Consider the following 17,511-nt stretch of genomic DNA (forward strand, 5'->3'; position numbering starts at 1 on the left):
CATGTCCCATTTTCGTCTAAAGAACTGCAGAATCAGGGCGTGGTCTCAGGGATTCAAATGGTTGAAAATTGGAGAACAAAACCCCAAAAATGTCGTTATCATCCTCACCGCGTGTAACAATACTCGGAGGATCGAGAACGACGGAGGCGCCGCGAAAAAAAAAGGAATGATAGAACACGGAGAAACAAGGTCCCAACAGCGGCATCAGCGTTTCTCCTTGAGAACGATCAGTCTTCATTTTGAGCCGCGCTCGAGCCTTCACTTCTTAGGCATGGCGCAACCAAACAAAAAAGTGAAAGCATCGCCTCAAGAGAAAGAGAGTGAACTCCGACAAAGGCATGCCTTTTTCACAGGGTGACGCGTCGGGAATATCAAAATGTTGCTTGCTCTTTACCTTCATGACTTCCCTTTTTTATACTCCCCTACGCCTACGCTATACCATGACGTCACGCAACCGCATACGTCATTATTCGTCACAACATTTAGCCCACGCATTGGGCCACTACACCTTAGCCTCTTTTTTTAGAGGCGATGAAGTCTCTTGGAGAGAGAAGGATTGAGAGGAGACTGACATCAAAGAAGCAGTACGCAAGGATGAGAGTAAGAGAGAGAGTTTAGAGAGGACAACAGGTTTCAACCCTGACTCGCAACGTAGCGTAGGGAGAGCCGCCTCCCTGAAAAGAATAAAGGAAGCAAAAGGTGGTTGCAGGCCCACTTCAAGGGAGCGCCGTATCGAGCAAGCTTTCAGATCTCTCCTGTTTTCCTTCCTTTCCTTCCCTCCGACGCCGCGGCCATGTTGCGCCGCTTTTTTCGCGCCATGCGGAGCGCGCGCTCGACTCCCATTGGCTAACTGTCCGGGAGCCGCGCATGCGCGTGGCGCTCTTTTTTCCCCCGCTCCTCCTCAAAAAGAAAGCCGGTCCGCTGCCGCCGTTCCCGCTGCACCAAGCAGAGCCCCGTTCCCGTGAAGAGTTGGACTCTGCCGCAGCGCGCCATCGCTACGCATAGAACGAACGCGCGGGTGCTCCACTTTCTCTTTGCCTCTCCGCACTCCGGCGAGTTTTGATCGAAGGGGCCGGGCGAAGGCAACAGTGCGCCTGCCGTCCCAGTAGGCACTTTCTCCGCGAAGGCTTCAGTGCTCCAGCCAGTGTCTCTCATCAGAGGGTTTTCATTTGCAAGCGGGCGCTAATAAGGCACCGAAAAAAAAATCAATCATTCAAGAAACAAGAAGAACGGCAAAGAAGTCGTGCTGTTGAGGGAGAGAAAAACCCAGTGACTAAGCGATTAAACGGAAAAGGACCGGCACGTTGCCTCCTCTGGCATCATTCGAAAACTGAACGTCCTCTGCGACAGCTCCTCGTCCTTGTAGCGGTCTCCGAGGACTCGACGGCCTCTGAGATCTTCCTAGGAACGTAGCGTGAACGCTCTGAACACCCCGAGAACATTTTCAAATGTTCGGAAGAAGGGACTCACTTCTGAATTTTCGGCATTGGTTGAGTGCAAGCTTTTAAGGAGCTAGAGCGACGACTTTGCTCAGAGCTTTCTGACAGATATTGGAACAGCGAGGAGAGGAACGAACTTTTGTTGAGACAGGGAAACAAGCTTGGCCGAATTCTTGGTCCGGTGTTTGTTGGTCGTCGTCGTCAGCGACGTCATTGTAAGAGGGTTCGTGGTCTACTTCCCGAGTGAGACGATGCTTATGAGGGCAGCGCAGCACTTCATCTTGTGGGGGGTCGTTCTGGTCGGACTGGCACAGGGAGCCTACTTGATCAACTTTTCTCACGTGCTCAACAGGAACCTGGGAAACGTGAAGCGCGAAGGTGAGTTTGTTGTGTTGATTCGGTACCGCTAACCTGCATGCAGTTTTATTTTTCATAATTTTTTTCTTTGATAATGTCGCGATTAGTTGGGAACGCCGATCGAGATAATTTTCATCGTTACGATTCACTAAAGCATTCCTTAGTTGCGCCTGCGATGTATTCAGCTTTTGGTAATTTCTGATGACTTATTTGTGATAGTGGAACCGCAAATTTTGTGTTTTGTTTTGCTCTAACTGGCTCGCCGTGCAGGGGTTGTTAGTTATGTCACTTCGGCTGCTGCAGTTCTATACCTTCGGCCACTCAACAAAAAATGAGGAGGCGGTTCACCCGAAAACAAAGTGAACAAGTAATGAAACGAAATACAAGGAACTGAAACAAATAAAAATGACGTTTCAATGAACATTTTGCTTGTAGGAGTTCGGTTTACGATAGAACACTCGCAGGGCTACATTTCTGTCTAAGTTGTTTCCCAAGTATTCGTACTAAGATATCAGACTGTGTGTAACAACTCGTAGCTGTATATCCCAAACACTCATTTAGTACATTGTCCCGCAAGCAGTACTGTTAGAATTTGTGGTATTTTCTGTCAATGGTCTTTCGGCCGTACACAAAGTAATTTTTTATCAAGAAAGGGTGTTTACAATATATCACTTACCTGATGAAACGCAGTGGCAGCCATCAGAAACAGATGACTGCGGTCGTAATAATACTTCATTTTTGCCCTGGTAACAAAACTTCCGCGAATAACAATTTTCAATACTTGATTGCATTGAAAACGACAAAATGCGGTTCGGATATCCTGGTTCATTCTTCACAAACACCGGAATCCAGTTATTAACTTTAACACCTCTTGTTCCGACGTCCATAAAATATTTTGACTCATTATCTGCAACATTCCAGAACACCCGGGATATTGCATTTGTAACGCTGGTATTTTGCGGGGATACAACTTTGGCTTTTTCAAACCTGTCTTATCCGAAGCTTAGATTGAAGTAATTGTTTTATTTTCGATCGCTTTGCTGAGACCAGAACAATATAATTGATGTGGTGCTAGCCGTGAAGACCACATTATTCGCTTTAGCTTCCCAAGATAACTTTCATAATAAGCGGAAGCAGTAGTAGGAATAACTTTTTTTCAGTTCTTTTGCGACGAATTCACAAGAACTTCGTCTTCAGTGTACACTGTGGATCAATGAGCTCAGTTCGCTAGAATCCTCTTCGCAAAGACCTGTCATATTTACTGGAAAAAACTAAGAGAGCTTTCATCGTATGAAAGTAAGAAAGAGCTTGGTGTTTCCAAGTTTTATCTGCGGATGAAAAATATGTTTAGTGTTCTCATTGTCCATAAACGAAGAAATTAAATTGTGATGTTGATCGAATGTTGCGAAGTCAGACATTATCTTCCTATGGAAATGTTGGCCTATTGTGATATACAGCGACACATTTCGAGCATTGGTGTGTCAGGCCCTTGCATTTTATGGAGAAGCAAAATATGTTTCGAGATTTTGTCGTCAGCGTTAAGTGAACAAAAGTGAACAAACTACGGTGCCTCCGCTAAGCTTAAGGCTGTTTAGTTGCGACCAGAAGCTTCTAAGGCAGTAAATTGAACATAAAGTGTCCGTATAAGCGTAAGCATACTGTATAAGAGGGTAAATAATTATCCTAATATAGAAACATCTGTTTATTGTTTCAATAATTTGTCTACAATGAATGACGTCAGATTAGTGACGGAAAGCCCACACCTGCTCGGTCTTTTATGTACAGGCATTGGTTCATAAGTATGAAAATAAAAGATGGCTGCCCACAAACTTTCGAAAAATTGGTAGAAAGTTTCTGAAAAGATGGGTAATATTGTCGATGGAGTGCGCGCGAATTTTATGTGAAATACTTTGATGGTACTCAAGGGAAATCATGACTATCTGTTGGTCAGTTTATGTACTCATCACTGTTGGCATCAAAACGAAATGGAAGGTATAGACTGTACAAGCCATAACGTCATCGCTTCTTGATAGACATGAAAGTGATTACTTTTTACTGATGTTGTAGTAAGGATTTCAGGTGAAATTTGCTCACACTTTTCACATCTGCGAAATTCTCTCCAGTTCTGTTTTCCAACATCGACCACGCTCATTGCTGACATATCATTTACGTTATAATAAAAATGGTAATTTATTTCGTGAAAAAAATCCTTCATTTCTTCGAAGTATACCGAGAGTCCTGAGACTTCTTTTTAATGAAAGACCGCTTAAGCTGTGGCATGTTCTAATTATTCAGATGAAGCTCGGTCAGTAAAAGCACGCTGGTATTGCTGCTCTCTGAATACTCATCAATTTAGGAGTAATTGCTGGGTAAATAAAAAGCCACATTACTAAACACTATGATGGTGTGCAGTTACCATATTCGCTGAATGAACTTAAGTTGGAATTGTCGCTTTAACAACAAAAGAGATATAATTAGCTTCTTAGTGATAGCCCCCCTAACCATCCACAAATCTCTTGCTTTGGATTATGGATTTTTACGTGGTCACAGTTCTGAACATGGCAGCCATAGGAGCTACATCACGACATTGCAAAACATCTTTCGCTTATATCAACAGCTGAAATAGCTAGAATGCTTAAATTCTGTTCTAGAATAATGTTATGGCTTAATTTAACGTTTGTAATTGCAATATAATAAAAGTGCATAGTTTACTCACAGTGCAAGCAATAATGAGTTGGAATATTGAAGAAACTTATATTAAAGAACAGACAAGAGCAACGTTTCGTGAAGTACACAGTTTCTAGAAAGAAATGTTGCAAGTCGATAGGTTTTCGCCAGCATAACTTATTCCTCACTTCATCTTTCGGCTGAAGTCTCAAATGAGTCAACAAGAAATACGATATAACAACCAAAGATTTTTTATGGGGAAATTTTTTTCCTTTACGGAAAAAAAGAGCACATGTTTTTCCGCAAATTTCTCGAATGACGTCTAGAATGACATTCACCGCGGTGAAGCAGTGGCTATGGTGCTCAGCTGCGGACCCGTAGGGGGCGAGTTCGATCCCGCTTACGGCAGTCACATTTCGATAGAGGCTAAACGGTAGAAGCCAGACTATTGTTTGATGTCAGTTCATAATAAAGAAAACCAGATGGTCAAAATTCCTGGAGCCCTCCTCTTCAGCATCTTTCATGGTCGCATCGTGGTTTCCAGACGTAAAACTACGTGTGTTATTATTACTTCAGGAACGACTCGGACCAGAAATGCCCCCACGAAAACGACTTTCGTTCGCGAAACGTTAATCTGTAATCAAGCAGCAGATCACTTACATGAAGATCCATGAAGATCTCAGCGTGGTATTTGCATTGCTGGCGAAAATTGCGACGTACTGACAGTGAAGCATCAAGTGCAAACAGTGCCTGCTGACACGAAACGCAGCACTGAAAAATACTAAGCTGATCGCAAGTCGTAATAATACATGACAAACAGCAAACCTTAATACGTAACATTATATGAATATTCATTTTTACCGCACACAGTGAACATTACTTGAAATATACGATGCCTATGGTAATTTTAACAATTGTAAACCGTTACTGAATCTTAGCTAGTATATAAAATGGACCTTTTTTACCATACGGTGTTTTTAGATCAGCTTGATAACAAAAACAACTAGCTAAAAAAACTATTTTGTGAAGAAAAGAGCGCGTACTTGATGCTGTCGGAAAATTAGAGCTGGTCACTGTACCGCGAAATGTAAACAAGGACGCCAAGCGAGACATGATACTGAGAACAGACGTAGACGCCTAACGTTATCTTTTAATATTTATTTTTAACCGTGCGCAAGCTGTCAGTCGAAAGTTAATGTTCACGATTCGCAAATGCTGCTGCACAGTTGGATAATTCTTAACCCCTCGAGAAACTTATTTTTCTGGGCCGACATAATTTAATTGAGCTAATTAAAACGCTAAATAATACTAGCTATGCGCTTGGGCAGTATTATAATTTTCAAAGCAGTTTGTATGATTGTTTGGGAAAATAGCCACAACGCATCCAGTACAACGTGGTAAAATGAAATATAACCATTCCATTTATGTTCACTTATGCACACGTGTGTACGCATGTGACTGCGTGTCTGTGTAAGCAGTTGCTCACGCTGACATAAATACGCTGACTAGAGCCACAATTCACCAAAACGAAGAAATGGCCCTAATATCTACAACATACGAAAACTGAAACCACCCGGAGGTCTGTGACGTGTATTGTAAATAGGTTCACTGAGAAGTGAAAAATTAACAAAACCGTCAATCCACCAGAGAAAAAGAAAAGAAGAAGGCATCAGTTGATGTCTACACGAAGTACAGCAGCCGCAGCCTTCTGGTTTTAATTTTTTATCCTACCCAAATGATGTTACCGAAGCTGGTGCAATTTATTGTGCCATTTTTTTCCGTCATACACAATGCACCATACGCCCTACCGTGCTGGTATAGTGGCTAAGGCACTCGGCTGCTAACCCGCCGGTCGCGGGATCAAATCCCAACAGCGGCGGCTGCAGTTTCAATGGAGGCGAGAATGCTGTAGGCCCATGCTCCGGTTTGGTTGCGCGCTAAAGAACTCCCAGGTGGTAGAAATTTCCGGAGCTTTCCACTACGGCGTCTCTCCTAATCGTATGGTAGTCATAAGGCAACCATGAACAAGCATGGTACATTTCAATAACTCGAGGTAACTATCTTTACGCGATATGACAAACGTTATTACGGCTGCATTGCGTGCGTGTTTCGTTCAAGCGTACATATATAGTAATCTTAAGCACTTGTCGCTAACCACCAATTCAATTTGTAACTCACCAGAATGATTGGCATTATGGATAATGTGTGTTGCTGATCGATGTCTGCAAACGTCATGAAGGGACCATTAGTGCTAGGTTCGGAGGCTCTCACCGAACTAGGCAGTACATTCCCAGTTATGCTTCATAAATACATTAGCCAAGCTGGTTCATAGTCTTTCCAGGTTGTCTATGTTAGTAGCGAGCAAACTACAAGTCATACGCTGCTTATACGTTATTTATAACATCTCTTTGAAACTTTTAGTGCTGTCCTCGAGTAACAGTTTTTTTTTCTTGCAGCTGCGCTAAAAAGTTGTTGAATGAAAACGGCACTTCCTGTTTGTTTGTTTGTGTGCGATTGTTATAATAATGCACACCTGATGATGCGTGCTGATAGAGCCATGTTAGTTGTCATTGAATGGTTTCAAAAAGTTAGAAATAAAAAGAATATAATAACTGAAATTTGTTTCGTGTAAATGATAACTTATTGATTTAAAGTAGGAAGAAGTCAACAGTGATAAAATTGAGAGCAATGAAAAATAATTGCTACCTAAATTTAATAAAACTGTTCGCATTACTCTTACGGGTATTTCTGACGTCTGTTTGTCCTTTCGAATTTGGGCAATATTTTTATTAAAGCGTAATTGCTACAGTGACAGTGCTGCAATTCAGAGGCAATTCGCGTAACGTGAGTCACCGTACTGCGCCTGCTGCGCTTTTCGGGCGAGAGCACTGCAAACTGTTCGTGCCTGCTCTAGGAGTAGCAAAAGCACTCTCGCTCTACCAGTGGATTGAAATGCTCCTACAACTGTTTGACCACTGAAACATGAATGATTGATTGATATGTAAGGTTTAACGTTCGAAAATTTAAATGAATATGAGAGACGCCATAGTAGAAGAATCCAGAAATTTCGACCTCGTGGGTTCTTTTAACGGATACCCGAATCTGAGCACACCGGCCTACACTATTTTTGGCTCCATCTAAAACTCAGCGGCCGTAGCCAGAATTTATTCGCATGACCTGCGGGTCAACAGCCGAGTACCTTAGCCACTAGACTGCCTCGGTGGAGTGATCAAAGAAACACGCTCTCTCTGAAAAGAGCACTTCCAACATGACTTTGAGAGCTCTTGTTCTTTCAATGGAGTTCACCATTAGAGTATCAGACTGTGTGTGTATATGTATGCACATGTGCCTTAATTACCAGTTTTGAGCTTGTTAAATTTTTTGCGGTGACCACTATCACGCCACAGTGGAGGAATACAGAGTGTTACTCATGGGCAGCAAACCCACTTTCTACGCCTTTGTTTAAAATATTTATAGTAATTCAAAAGGATTGAGAATAATTGAAAATGATGTGCTGAACTAGTAAAGCAGGTCAAACATTTTAGGCATAACAGCTTTCGCCAAAGTCTTTACCATACAAGAAGAGCCCTTCAAGTTTTCTTTCAATACGCTCAGTATTCCCGTTTCATTAAAAGCCCCTACTTTGGTGTACATACCACGTTATGGTGTTCGAGTGGTTACTTGATTCCCTAGCAAGCCACAGTTCGCGTGTTCCTGCACAATACACCCGGTCACTTTAACGCTAAGTCAATCACACAGAGAACGAGACCAGCGTGACACTGCGCTGATTCGTCGCAATCTCCCTGCTCAGTCCTGAAATGCCGTGCGAGTGCTAATGTAATCGCGCTCATAGAACGATCGGAGGAGAGGTGGAAAGGAGATTAAGGCGAGGAGAAAAGATTGGGGGCATAACAGGGTGATGGTTCTTTCTCCAACGGTTGCCTAAATATACGGCCGTCGAACAGAGTTGGCGGAAAGCCGCCGTGCTCTCAGAGAACGCATGTGTCTAGAATTACCTTAGATGTGTTGGGGAGTGTAAAGGGAAGGAACGTTACCGCGCTGGAGGTGTTGCTACGGGCTCACAACTCTCCATCGCCACCCATACAAGCGTGTGACAGACGTAATTTGTGAGCACGTGGCGGCAAGCTCACTTGCGCTGCGACAGGATGGGTCGCGTTTAGGCAGACACTGCTTCGGCATGTTAGAAGAGCACCTAGTCTATAGTGAGGTGAGGAGAGAGGAAGAGCGGTCTACAGTGGGAGAGTGATAAAGAAAAAAAGGGAGTGAGCGAGCTAGAGTGTATGGTAAGGGAAAGGGTGAAAAGGAAAAGAAAGAGATTCTCGTTAGTGAGCGCCTGGATCCTGTATACACGGGAACAGTGAAAGATGAAAGGTAAGTGAGTGCACCCCTGAGGTCTGCAGTGAAGGAAAGGGTGCGAGAAATAGAGCAAGAAGGGGTCTACAGTCAGAGAATAAGTAAAAAGAAAGAGCGAGTCAGCAAGCGCCTAGCGTCTATAGTGAGGGGCAGGGTGAAAGCAGGGGAAAGTGCGCCGTAGCTTAGAGGATATAGTGAGGAAAAGGGCGGGGGACTAAAAGGAAAAGGAGGCCTACAGAGAGGGAAAGGGTGAAAGAAAAGAGAGGCAGATGTTGCCGTCGAGTCACCCAATGCTGCTGCAGCTCGTAAACGAGTCTCGCGGACAATGAAGATTAGTGAGCGTAGCGTCCGCGAGCGCGTGCGCGGTGGAGAGGAATAAAAAACACAAAAGAAACGTGCTTAATAAAAACGGCCCGTCCAAAAACTCGCGAACGTCGTAAATGTGCGCGAGCGCGACTTTGCTTGCCCATCGTTGTAATGTGTCGAGGCTTTGTCGTCGGGACAGGTTTCGAATGCTAGCTTGCGGGTAGTACACGGCTAAACGGAGCTGCTTCTTTCTATTATTTCTTTTGTAACCGTTGATGAAGCGTTCCGAGCGAGTCGCGTAAGTTCGCTTCTGCTCAGAAGAAACTGCGCGAATAACGTGGGCGAGCATTTCCGAGAGCTCATTGAAAGTTTATCTCGAGAATTGCAACCTGTTCGAGAGATGTGGTGGTTACCGAGGACGGCAACTCTGCGCGCACGCCCTGCCGCAGTGGTCTAGTGGCTAAGGTACTTGGTTGCTGTCCAGTAGGTCGTGGGAACGAATCCGGGCTACGACCTTAAAGTTATTAACAAAGAGCAGTTGATCTCAGTGTCAATCCCAAAGTGCGGGACGTTAAAGAAAAAACTCGCTGGTTTCAATGCCTATGTGTTATGAACAAAGTACACATGATTTCCACAAGGTTGATGAATTATTATTATTATAATTTGACAAAGTTCACTAATGTAATAAGCAAATAAAGGTTGTGATTGAAATCAATAAAACAAAATTTACGAGAAATATTTATTATGCAAGTTAACTACTTATTTCTGCTAGTTCTGCATCTCCAAACATCTGCAGAACTAACAGCAAGTTAACTTTGCCGCAAACAGAGTGTGCTTGCAGTGGTGCACGCTCTACAGGCAAACCTAGAAGGTGAGCGTGGCGCACGCAATAGTGTAGGAGACAGTACCTTCGATGTCAACAACTACAAATTACTACTACTACTACTTCTACTACTACCTACCGACTACTACCACTACTACTACTGCAAATATTATCAATAGCCAGCGGCATGTAATCTCGGTTGTGGTGGCTGCATTTACGATGGAGGCAAAAATGCTGCAGGCCCGTGTGCGCAGATTGGGGTGCACGTTAAAGAACTCCAGGTGGTCGAAATTTTCCGAGCCATCCACTCTGGTGTCTCTCATAATATTATGGTTCTTTTAGAACGTTGAGCCCCACATATCAGATTTGTGCACGCTAACCATACAGATCATGCATGAACACAACTTCATTGGAGAAACAAAAGCACCCACTGTTAAGTAAACTTGAGTTGGTGTGTGAAGCGCCCCCCCCCCCCACTTCCCACCCGAGATAATCAAATTGTTCATGTTTGCATATGCAGAGGCATGAATATGCGCAAAACGGATTACCACTAACTCAAGCTAACCTATTCTAATGTAACCTAACACCTGTGTTACATGGGCACTCTAGATCGCGATCGGTTCCGATCCGCATTGGGCGCCGTGGCAGGCCCTGTTGGAATCGCGGCGCTCGAGATCTGGCTCCCATGCGCATCGTCATTTGGCTGATGTGTGCAAGGAGCTCAATACGAATGTTAGTTTAGGCTGCGTAGCATAGAGCATTGTTGATCTCGGTCAAGAAATCCTATTCGTAATGACCCTCATGCCAATCGAAAGTAACCATACTCGTGCACACCACAATTAGTATAACTTATTCCTATTTACCCTAACGTGACCTGTCCTGGCCTAAAATGGTTTAGTTCTTAAGTCATTATGAAGAAAAGCTTCAGATGTTTTTTTACTGTTTTCTGGTTTCTGACTACGCTGTCCCAACAAAACATGGCTTAGGCTACATGACATAGCCTAATCTAACCTTGGCTAACGACATCTAGGTGAATTCATGAAATGCTGTTTGAGTCATCTTGCAATGCTTCGGCGAAATGACATTTCTCAGAGGTTGTTGACTTGATTTTTGTCGAATAAAATCATTGGTTCATTGATCCGTTATCCTTCGAAGCACTTTGAGTGAAGCCCGTTTAACTCAAGTTTTACGACTTCACTTTTAAGGGAAGAATAAGATTGGTTTCCCGTTTCTTTATGAAGCCAATTCTAAGCTTTCTCTGATGCCTAAATGGTCAGTTTTTTTTTTCGTGGCTCAGAAACTGCACCTTTGTTACTCTCCTCTCTTCTTAACACGAGGCTTGACACTGGTGACCTGCCCGCGAAATGTTCTCGTGGCTTCACGAGAAAAGCGTTTGCACCAGCATGTCGTAAACCTGAAAAGAATTTGATGCGTATCTGAGCGATGCGCTGCAAAGGTCGTCGAAAGACGATAGTCTCTTTATGACCGTTTTTTGTGTGTGCATAGCGTCGCATTTTATGCGCAGCGTAAAAACACAGCGGTCTTTTGAGTCATGTATTCATGTATTTTCTAGTAAAATAACACACGAGTTATCATTTTCGTATTATTCATTTGCCTCAAATATTTGTAATATTTGCTTTTTGATTGACAATGTTGACAAGCAGTTATACGACCACTACTTCAAGACGACCAAGTGTTCAGTAAGTAGTTGAACATTGACTAGGTGGCTTGCGATAACCACGTCTTTTTTGGGCATATGTAACCGCTAAAGATAATGTTGACTCTCATGTCAATGTACATATTAAAGATTTCACCGATATCACAAAAACTGGCCACCCTGGACACGAAAGCATGCACTTCGCGACATAATTTTGTGCATTTCACTCCATGCGTATTGTACGTTGTTTTCGTTCGCACAAGCACATATCTATCTATCTATCTATCTATCTATCTATCTATCTATCTATCTATCTATCTATCTATCTATCTATCTATCTATCTATCTATCTATCTATCTATCTATCTATCTATCTATCTATCTATCTATCTATCTATCTATCTATCTATCTATCTATCTATCTATTTATCTATCTATCTATCTATCTATCTATCTATCTATCTATCTATCTATCTGTCTGTCTGTCTGTCTGTCTGTCTGTCTGTCTGTCTGTCTGTCTGTCTGTCTGTCTGTCTGTCTGTCTGTCTGTCTGTCTGTCTGTCTGTCTGTCTGTCTGTCTGTCTGTCTGTCTGTCTGTCTGTCTGTCTGTCTGTCTGTCTGTCTGTCTGTCTGTCACATCATTCAGTCACCCTGCCAACGTTTAGATACTTGCTGAAGACCCAGCCATCTTGAACTGTGGACCGAATTCATATTTGAACATTGTTGATTAAAAAGCAAATACTACGCTTATCTGGAGCGCAAGATCAATACGAATATATTTCTTGGTGCATTGGATTATTAGAAAATATGTAGATACGTAATTTTTAAGGCCGTATAGTTTCGTATGCTGGGCTCAAAAGGCAACAAAATGCACTAAAAGAACAGTTTGCAGAAAATACCATTCTTTTGAACACATTTTCAATGAAGCACGCTGATACACGCTGATACGTGGTCAATTTTTATCCGGGATTGGCCCTCACAGATTACTTCTTCTTGAAACGATAGACAGCACAAAAACTACCCCACTCCTTGTACTGGCCGTAGCTTCTTAAACTAGCATTTCGTACTGTTCGTGAGAGAATATCGAAAAGGGTAAGCTGCTATCTTTACTTCGTTTAACATTGCATTTTGTTGCTATTGCGTTCGTTGTGTTCCCCTTCAGCGAAACAGTCTTTTTAAAATTATATGTCGCGTTATGGACACACTACCTAGCCCGATCAGTCATGCTTCTAGTTAGATCTCAGACTGACAACTCCAGAGGCACAGGATAACCTAATCACGTCCCATTTTAAACAGGTCATAGCTAAGGCGCCGAGTCAAGGCACTTATCGTAGTTCTCTCATGACACCAAAGGCGAATCAGCCATCATCTGCACCATATTATGACTTCTCGGCACAAAGATCATGAATGTTGACGTGCACTAGTCACGATAAGCCGATAAGAAGAGCACTCCGTTTCACCACTGCTAGACAAGGCTTGATCGCTACTAACCGAGTTATCAAAGTTGGCCCACGAAGTTTTGTGGAGACGAAGGATGCAGAGCAGTAGCTGCAGTGTTGGCGCCACACAAATATCTTGAGGCGTCAACATGCAAGCTGTTTACTGCTTACTAGACTCATCTGATGCAAGCTGCTTGGCGGCACAGACAGCATGGACTATACTCGACGTTCGCAGTAAAAAGAACACAAAGACAAAAAAATGGGCAAAAGCAACTGAACAATTTATGCACATGCCTCTGCAAGCGGAACACAATGCATAATGACCTGAGGATAGCTAGACAACTAGATTAGGCGGAAGCGAGAATGACTGGACAGTTGATCCTCTTGTCCACTTAAATAACAAAAAATGGTACCAGACAGGTGACTTCTATAGATGGCAAAGTCAGCACACACCTTGTGCATGTAGATGTGTGTAGCTGGAGGCAGTCGGATAGCCTTGGGCGTGTGAGCGTAGCAATACTGGATTGAATGAGAGTATGTGCAAGACCATGATGACATCAGACCTAGTTCAGTGGAGCTAAATGGACGAGTCAATAAAATTAAGGTAGACCTTATTTAATCAAGCCTTGCTAAACACAGTAAGAGACAAGGGATTTACATCAATCGGACAGTGACTCATGTATCCAGAAGGTAAGACAGAACTGAATCGAATTTAGTGACGGGCGTCTGCGAGACAACCTGGGCAAAATAAACCGACATACCTTAGCCGAGCCATTCGAAGCACCATAGGCTCATACGAGTCTAGCTTTAAGTCATGAAATAACGGAAGCAGAAAATTTCCGAAAGACTTGTTTTCAAAGGATTGTTTTTTCACCTGCGCTCTTTCGTAGCTCATCGTTAGAGACCTCAAGTAGTGAAGGCAGTTGCTGCTTTTAAGAATGCAAACCCATTTGCTGAAGCCAGGGTTCCTGAACATTCCCTCTTGCAGCATTTTTTTCATATCACTTCACGCATACATCTCGCAATAAGTGAGATTTCGCACGCACTTTAGGAACCTTGTGCCTAGTCTCAGCTTCGTAGCCGTTCCATGCGCGCGTGCACCAGTGTTGTAGTGATCTCACATATTTTTACCTAAAAACACACTCTTATTATTTGCCCACCGTATTTACATGGTGGAGTCCCCACATAAAAGCTGACTGCAGTGTTGCTAGTCATTACTTATAGTTCACAATCGTTCAGTCATACTTACACCAACATGGCCTGGAACGCACTTTCTGCGTAATGCAGAACGCAGCGTGCCATCAAAACTAGGCAGTGTCATGTTACTGTGTTGTCTACCCAAAAGTAGTTGGTATCGAAAAGGCTCTCGCACTGGTTACAGCTGTGGCTGAATGGATTTTGTTCACCAATTTCCGGCAGATGTCGAGAGAGAGCTCAAAAGCTTTGGAAACTCAGAAAGGCGATTTTCGGGAGACGTTAGGAGAACTCGCTCAAAAAAAAAAAACAAGCAACAGCGGAGTGCATCATGTTGTTGTCTTTTCTCCTGATGAACAAAGCGAAGGAAGCAGAAAAGGCAAAATTATTATTTCTTTGTGCCAAGGAAAGGAAGGCATTGCGGCTGAAGTCTCAAGTATCAAGTAGTTTTAGCGACGATGCTTGTCTGCAAAATGAGATTTCGGGCTATTTCGGCTAACAAAAGCTGAAACAACGAAACCACCGTCGCTTTGACAAAAGAAAGAGAAATAGTTCGTTGACATCTTTCGTAAGCTTTGTCAGTGTACTACGGCGGGGCATCTTCCTTGCGGAATTTCATCTTTTCTGCCCCTTTCTGGCGTCGAAAAATCTTTCCTCCTTTCCTATAAAATGACTAGATACTTTCACTCACTCACTCGCTCACCTCACTCACTCAATAAATAAATTAATAAATAAATAAGTAAACAAACAAATACATCTATCAGGTTGTCACTACAGGCCAAGGTTTGAGTATACTTTATGACAACTTATCTTGAAATTAGAAAGAAGGCAAAGTGATAGGAGTTTCCGCACATTTGTGTTGCTCCGCAAGTAGTACGCTGGCTTCCAGCTGATTTCATTTTGCTCACTCGAACTGTGAACGCCTTTAGAAGAACACGTACCCAGAAGTGTGAAACGACAGGAACATTTCAATGCCTCTGTGTACATCTTAGTGTCATATTACCAGTGCGGTATTCTGGGACAATCAAACAGTGAATTTGAGGCCCCACACACAAACCCACTACGTCATAGACACCATTTTCTTTTTGTAAAAATGGTGTGCTGAAAAGATGGTTGCTGTGGTCAACGAAATGGAAAGAAAAGGAAGGCATTCCTGCAAAGTGAACAATAACTCAGTTTCTTTTTACCTTTGACTTCCCCGAACTGTTTGATTGTCACAATAAATACAGCACCATTTATTTCGGCAAAGAAAATGAAAGAATATTGTTAAGTCAGGTACTGTTTCTTGGCGTGGGAGGAGGTATACAATTCGCTTTTGTAGTTTCTACAGCGCTCTCATGAAAAGCTGTCGCCGAGTATAGAAGACTTGACTTCTGGACCGCCATTGTTCGCGCACCCTTAACTATGCCGCAACAAGTTATCGCATTCCAGCTTCATGTACCACTGGTTCAACTACTGCTGAATGTGTAAATAATTTATCTCACCGGCTCACGGCGTAGTGAAGACAAAATGCTGTGTCTACTCGTCTAGAATGTATAAGCACCGAAAGGTATAAGCACTTGGCATAGAAAAGAAGTATTACCTGTTGGAAAAAATCAGACTGAGAGCAATCGCCTCAAAGCTAGTTTCGACAAAATTATTTGTTCGCGAGCAACCTAAGGACACCGACTTCACTCTGCAATTAGTTTCGTCTTTACAATTGGAGAAAAAATTCACGCCATATTCACGGAATCAATGATGATAAGTGTGCGAAACTCCTGAGGGAGAGAAAATCAGTAAATCGCAACTGTCTTGTTAGAAGTTAGGTCAATAAATCAATAAAAAGACGTAAGACTGTGCGTACATTATAGAAATACCTTTAATTTTTTCTCGTTCGTTTGTTATTTGGTTTCTTTCTTTGTTTTTTTTTTCATTTCTTCATTGTAATGGTAGCTCAGTTGGGAGGTAACTTCATTATTACAAATTTATGGCCCATGAAATAAAGTGAGAGAGGTTCTTGTACTGGCTGCCGTGGGAGCTTGCAAACGCTATGTCGATGCACATACCTCGGATTGTGATAGGTTGCATATTGGTACATCCCGTTGCGCGTTTGCGTATTCGGAAAGCATGTGCAGCGCAATGCAGTCATCGGCAGTGAGCTCCCTCCCTCCGTCCATGCGTCCTTGCGTCCATCCATTCATACATGTCTGTCTGTCTGTCTGTCTGTCTGTCTGTCTGTCTGTCTGTCTGTCTGTCTGTCTGTCTGTCTGTCTGTCTGTCTGTTTGTCTGTCTGTCACTCACTCACACTAGCACCACCTGCTGAGTGAGTCAAACAACTAGGTGGTTACGAACCGGCCACAAAAAACTTGCATGAACAGACTCACGGCTTTAAAAGCTCCACTGCTAAGAAATTTCTTAGATGGTAGCGTCTACCCAGTAGTTGTTGTTTAAACAGAGCACTGCCTTTGTAACTGAAGTTCTCGTAATACTCTCTGGCAGACTTGTGTGTGACGCATAGTTCGTACCGATAACAACAAAAATTTATGAAGAAGCAAAAAAAACACAAGGCAGAAAGCTCTGCACTGTGTCTTCTAGTTTCTTGTTAGGTTTGTGCTGGTACATTTATTAACTTTGTTGCTAGCTAATCAAAGCAGCAATTGGCAATTCTTTGTTGATAAAAAAGAGCTCTTCACAGGCATGTTTCTTCGCACCTGTGGGGGAGTTCGCAAACACAATAAAAAATATGAGTAAGAAACGAATCAATCTTGCTCTATGCTATTGCGTGACCGTTACCAGGTTGACAGAAAGCTAACCACAACTGCCTCTTTCATATTTTATGCTCCACTTACGGGACGTTTCGTGCGCAACACGCAGGCTTTCATGTAGTGTTATTCTTGTTTCTTCTGTACAAGACATATAAACGTGAACTTCGATCGAATGTCGTCAGTCATTCATTTCTGGCAGTGTTAATTCTGGAAGGCATTGGTTGATCAATACACAAGTGCGGCGCATATCTACGCGCAACTAAATTTGAGGGACATCGCTGACGTAGAAGGCAGCGCCGACCTTCGTGGCGACATATCAGGTTGATTTGGTAATTCTCATTGTTCTTATCATTAAGGCCCAACCTCGAAAAATAGAAGTTATACAAAAGACAAGCCAAAAATACCCCTAATTTTTACAAGAGTTGTACAGCAATGTACTTCATTTTTTTAGCTACCACCAACAGCGTAGGTTATAGTAGATGCCGGGAAACTGCATGTCGTCTTGGCGTT

The 17,511-nt window shown here is 42.9% G+C and overlaps 1 protein-coding gene across 1 annotated transcript in view; it reads left to right on the forward strand.

Annotated features, from left to right (window-relative positions):
• Positions 1-947: 947 nt before the first annotated feature.
• Positions 948-17,511, forward strand: part of LOC119164184 (IDLSRF-like peptide) — a 155,985-nt gene continuing 139,421 nt past the window's right edge. Inside the window, exon 1 of the mRNA XM_037416309.2 lies at positions 948-1,817. Within this exon, the coding sequence (XP_037272206.2) occupies positions 1,691-1,817 (127 nt within the window). The 5' untranslated portion in view covers positions 948-1,690. The remainder of the gene's footprint in view (positions 1,818-17,511) is intronic.

This window comes from Rhipicephalus microplus, chromosome 8, assembly GCF_043290135.1.
Source record: "Rhipicephalus microplus isolate Deutch F79 chromosome 8, USDA_Rmic, whole genome shotgun sequence".
Lineage (NCBI taxonomy): Eukaryota > Metazoa > Arthropoda > Arachnida > Ixodida > Ixodidae > Rhipicephalus > Rhipicephalus microplus.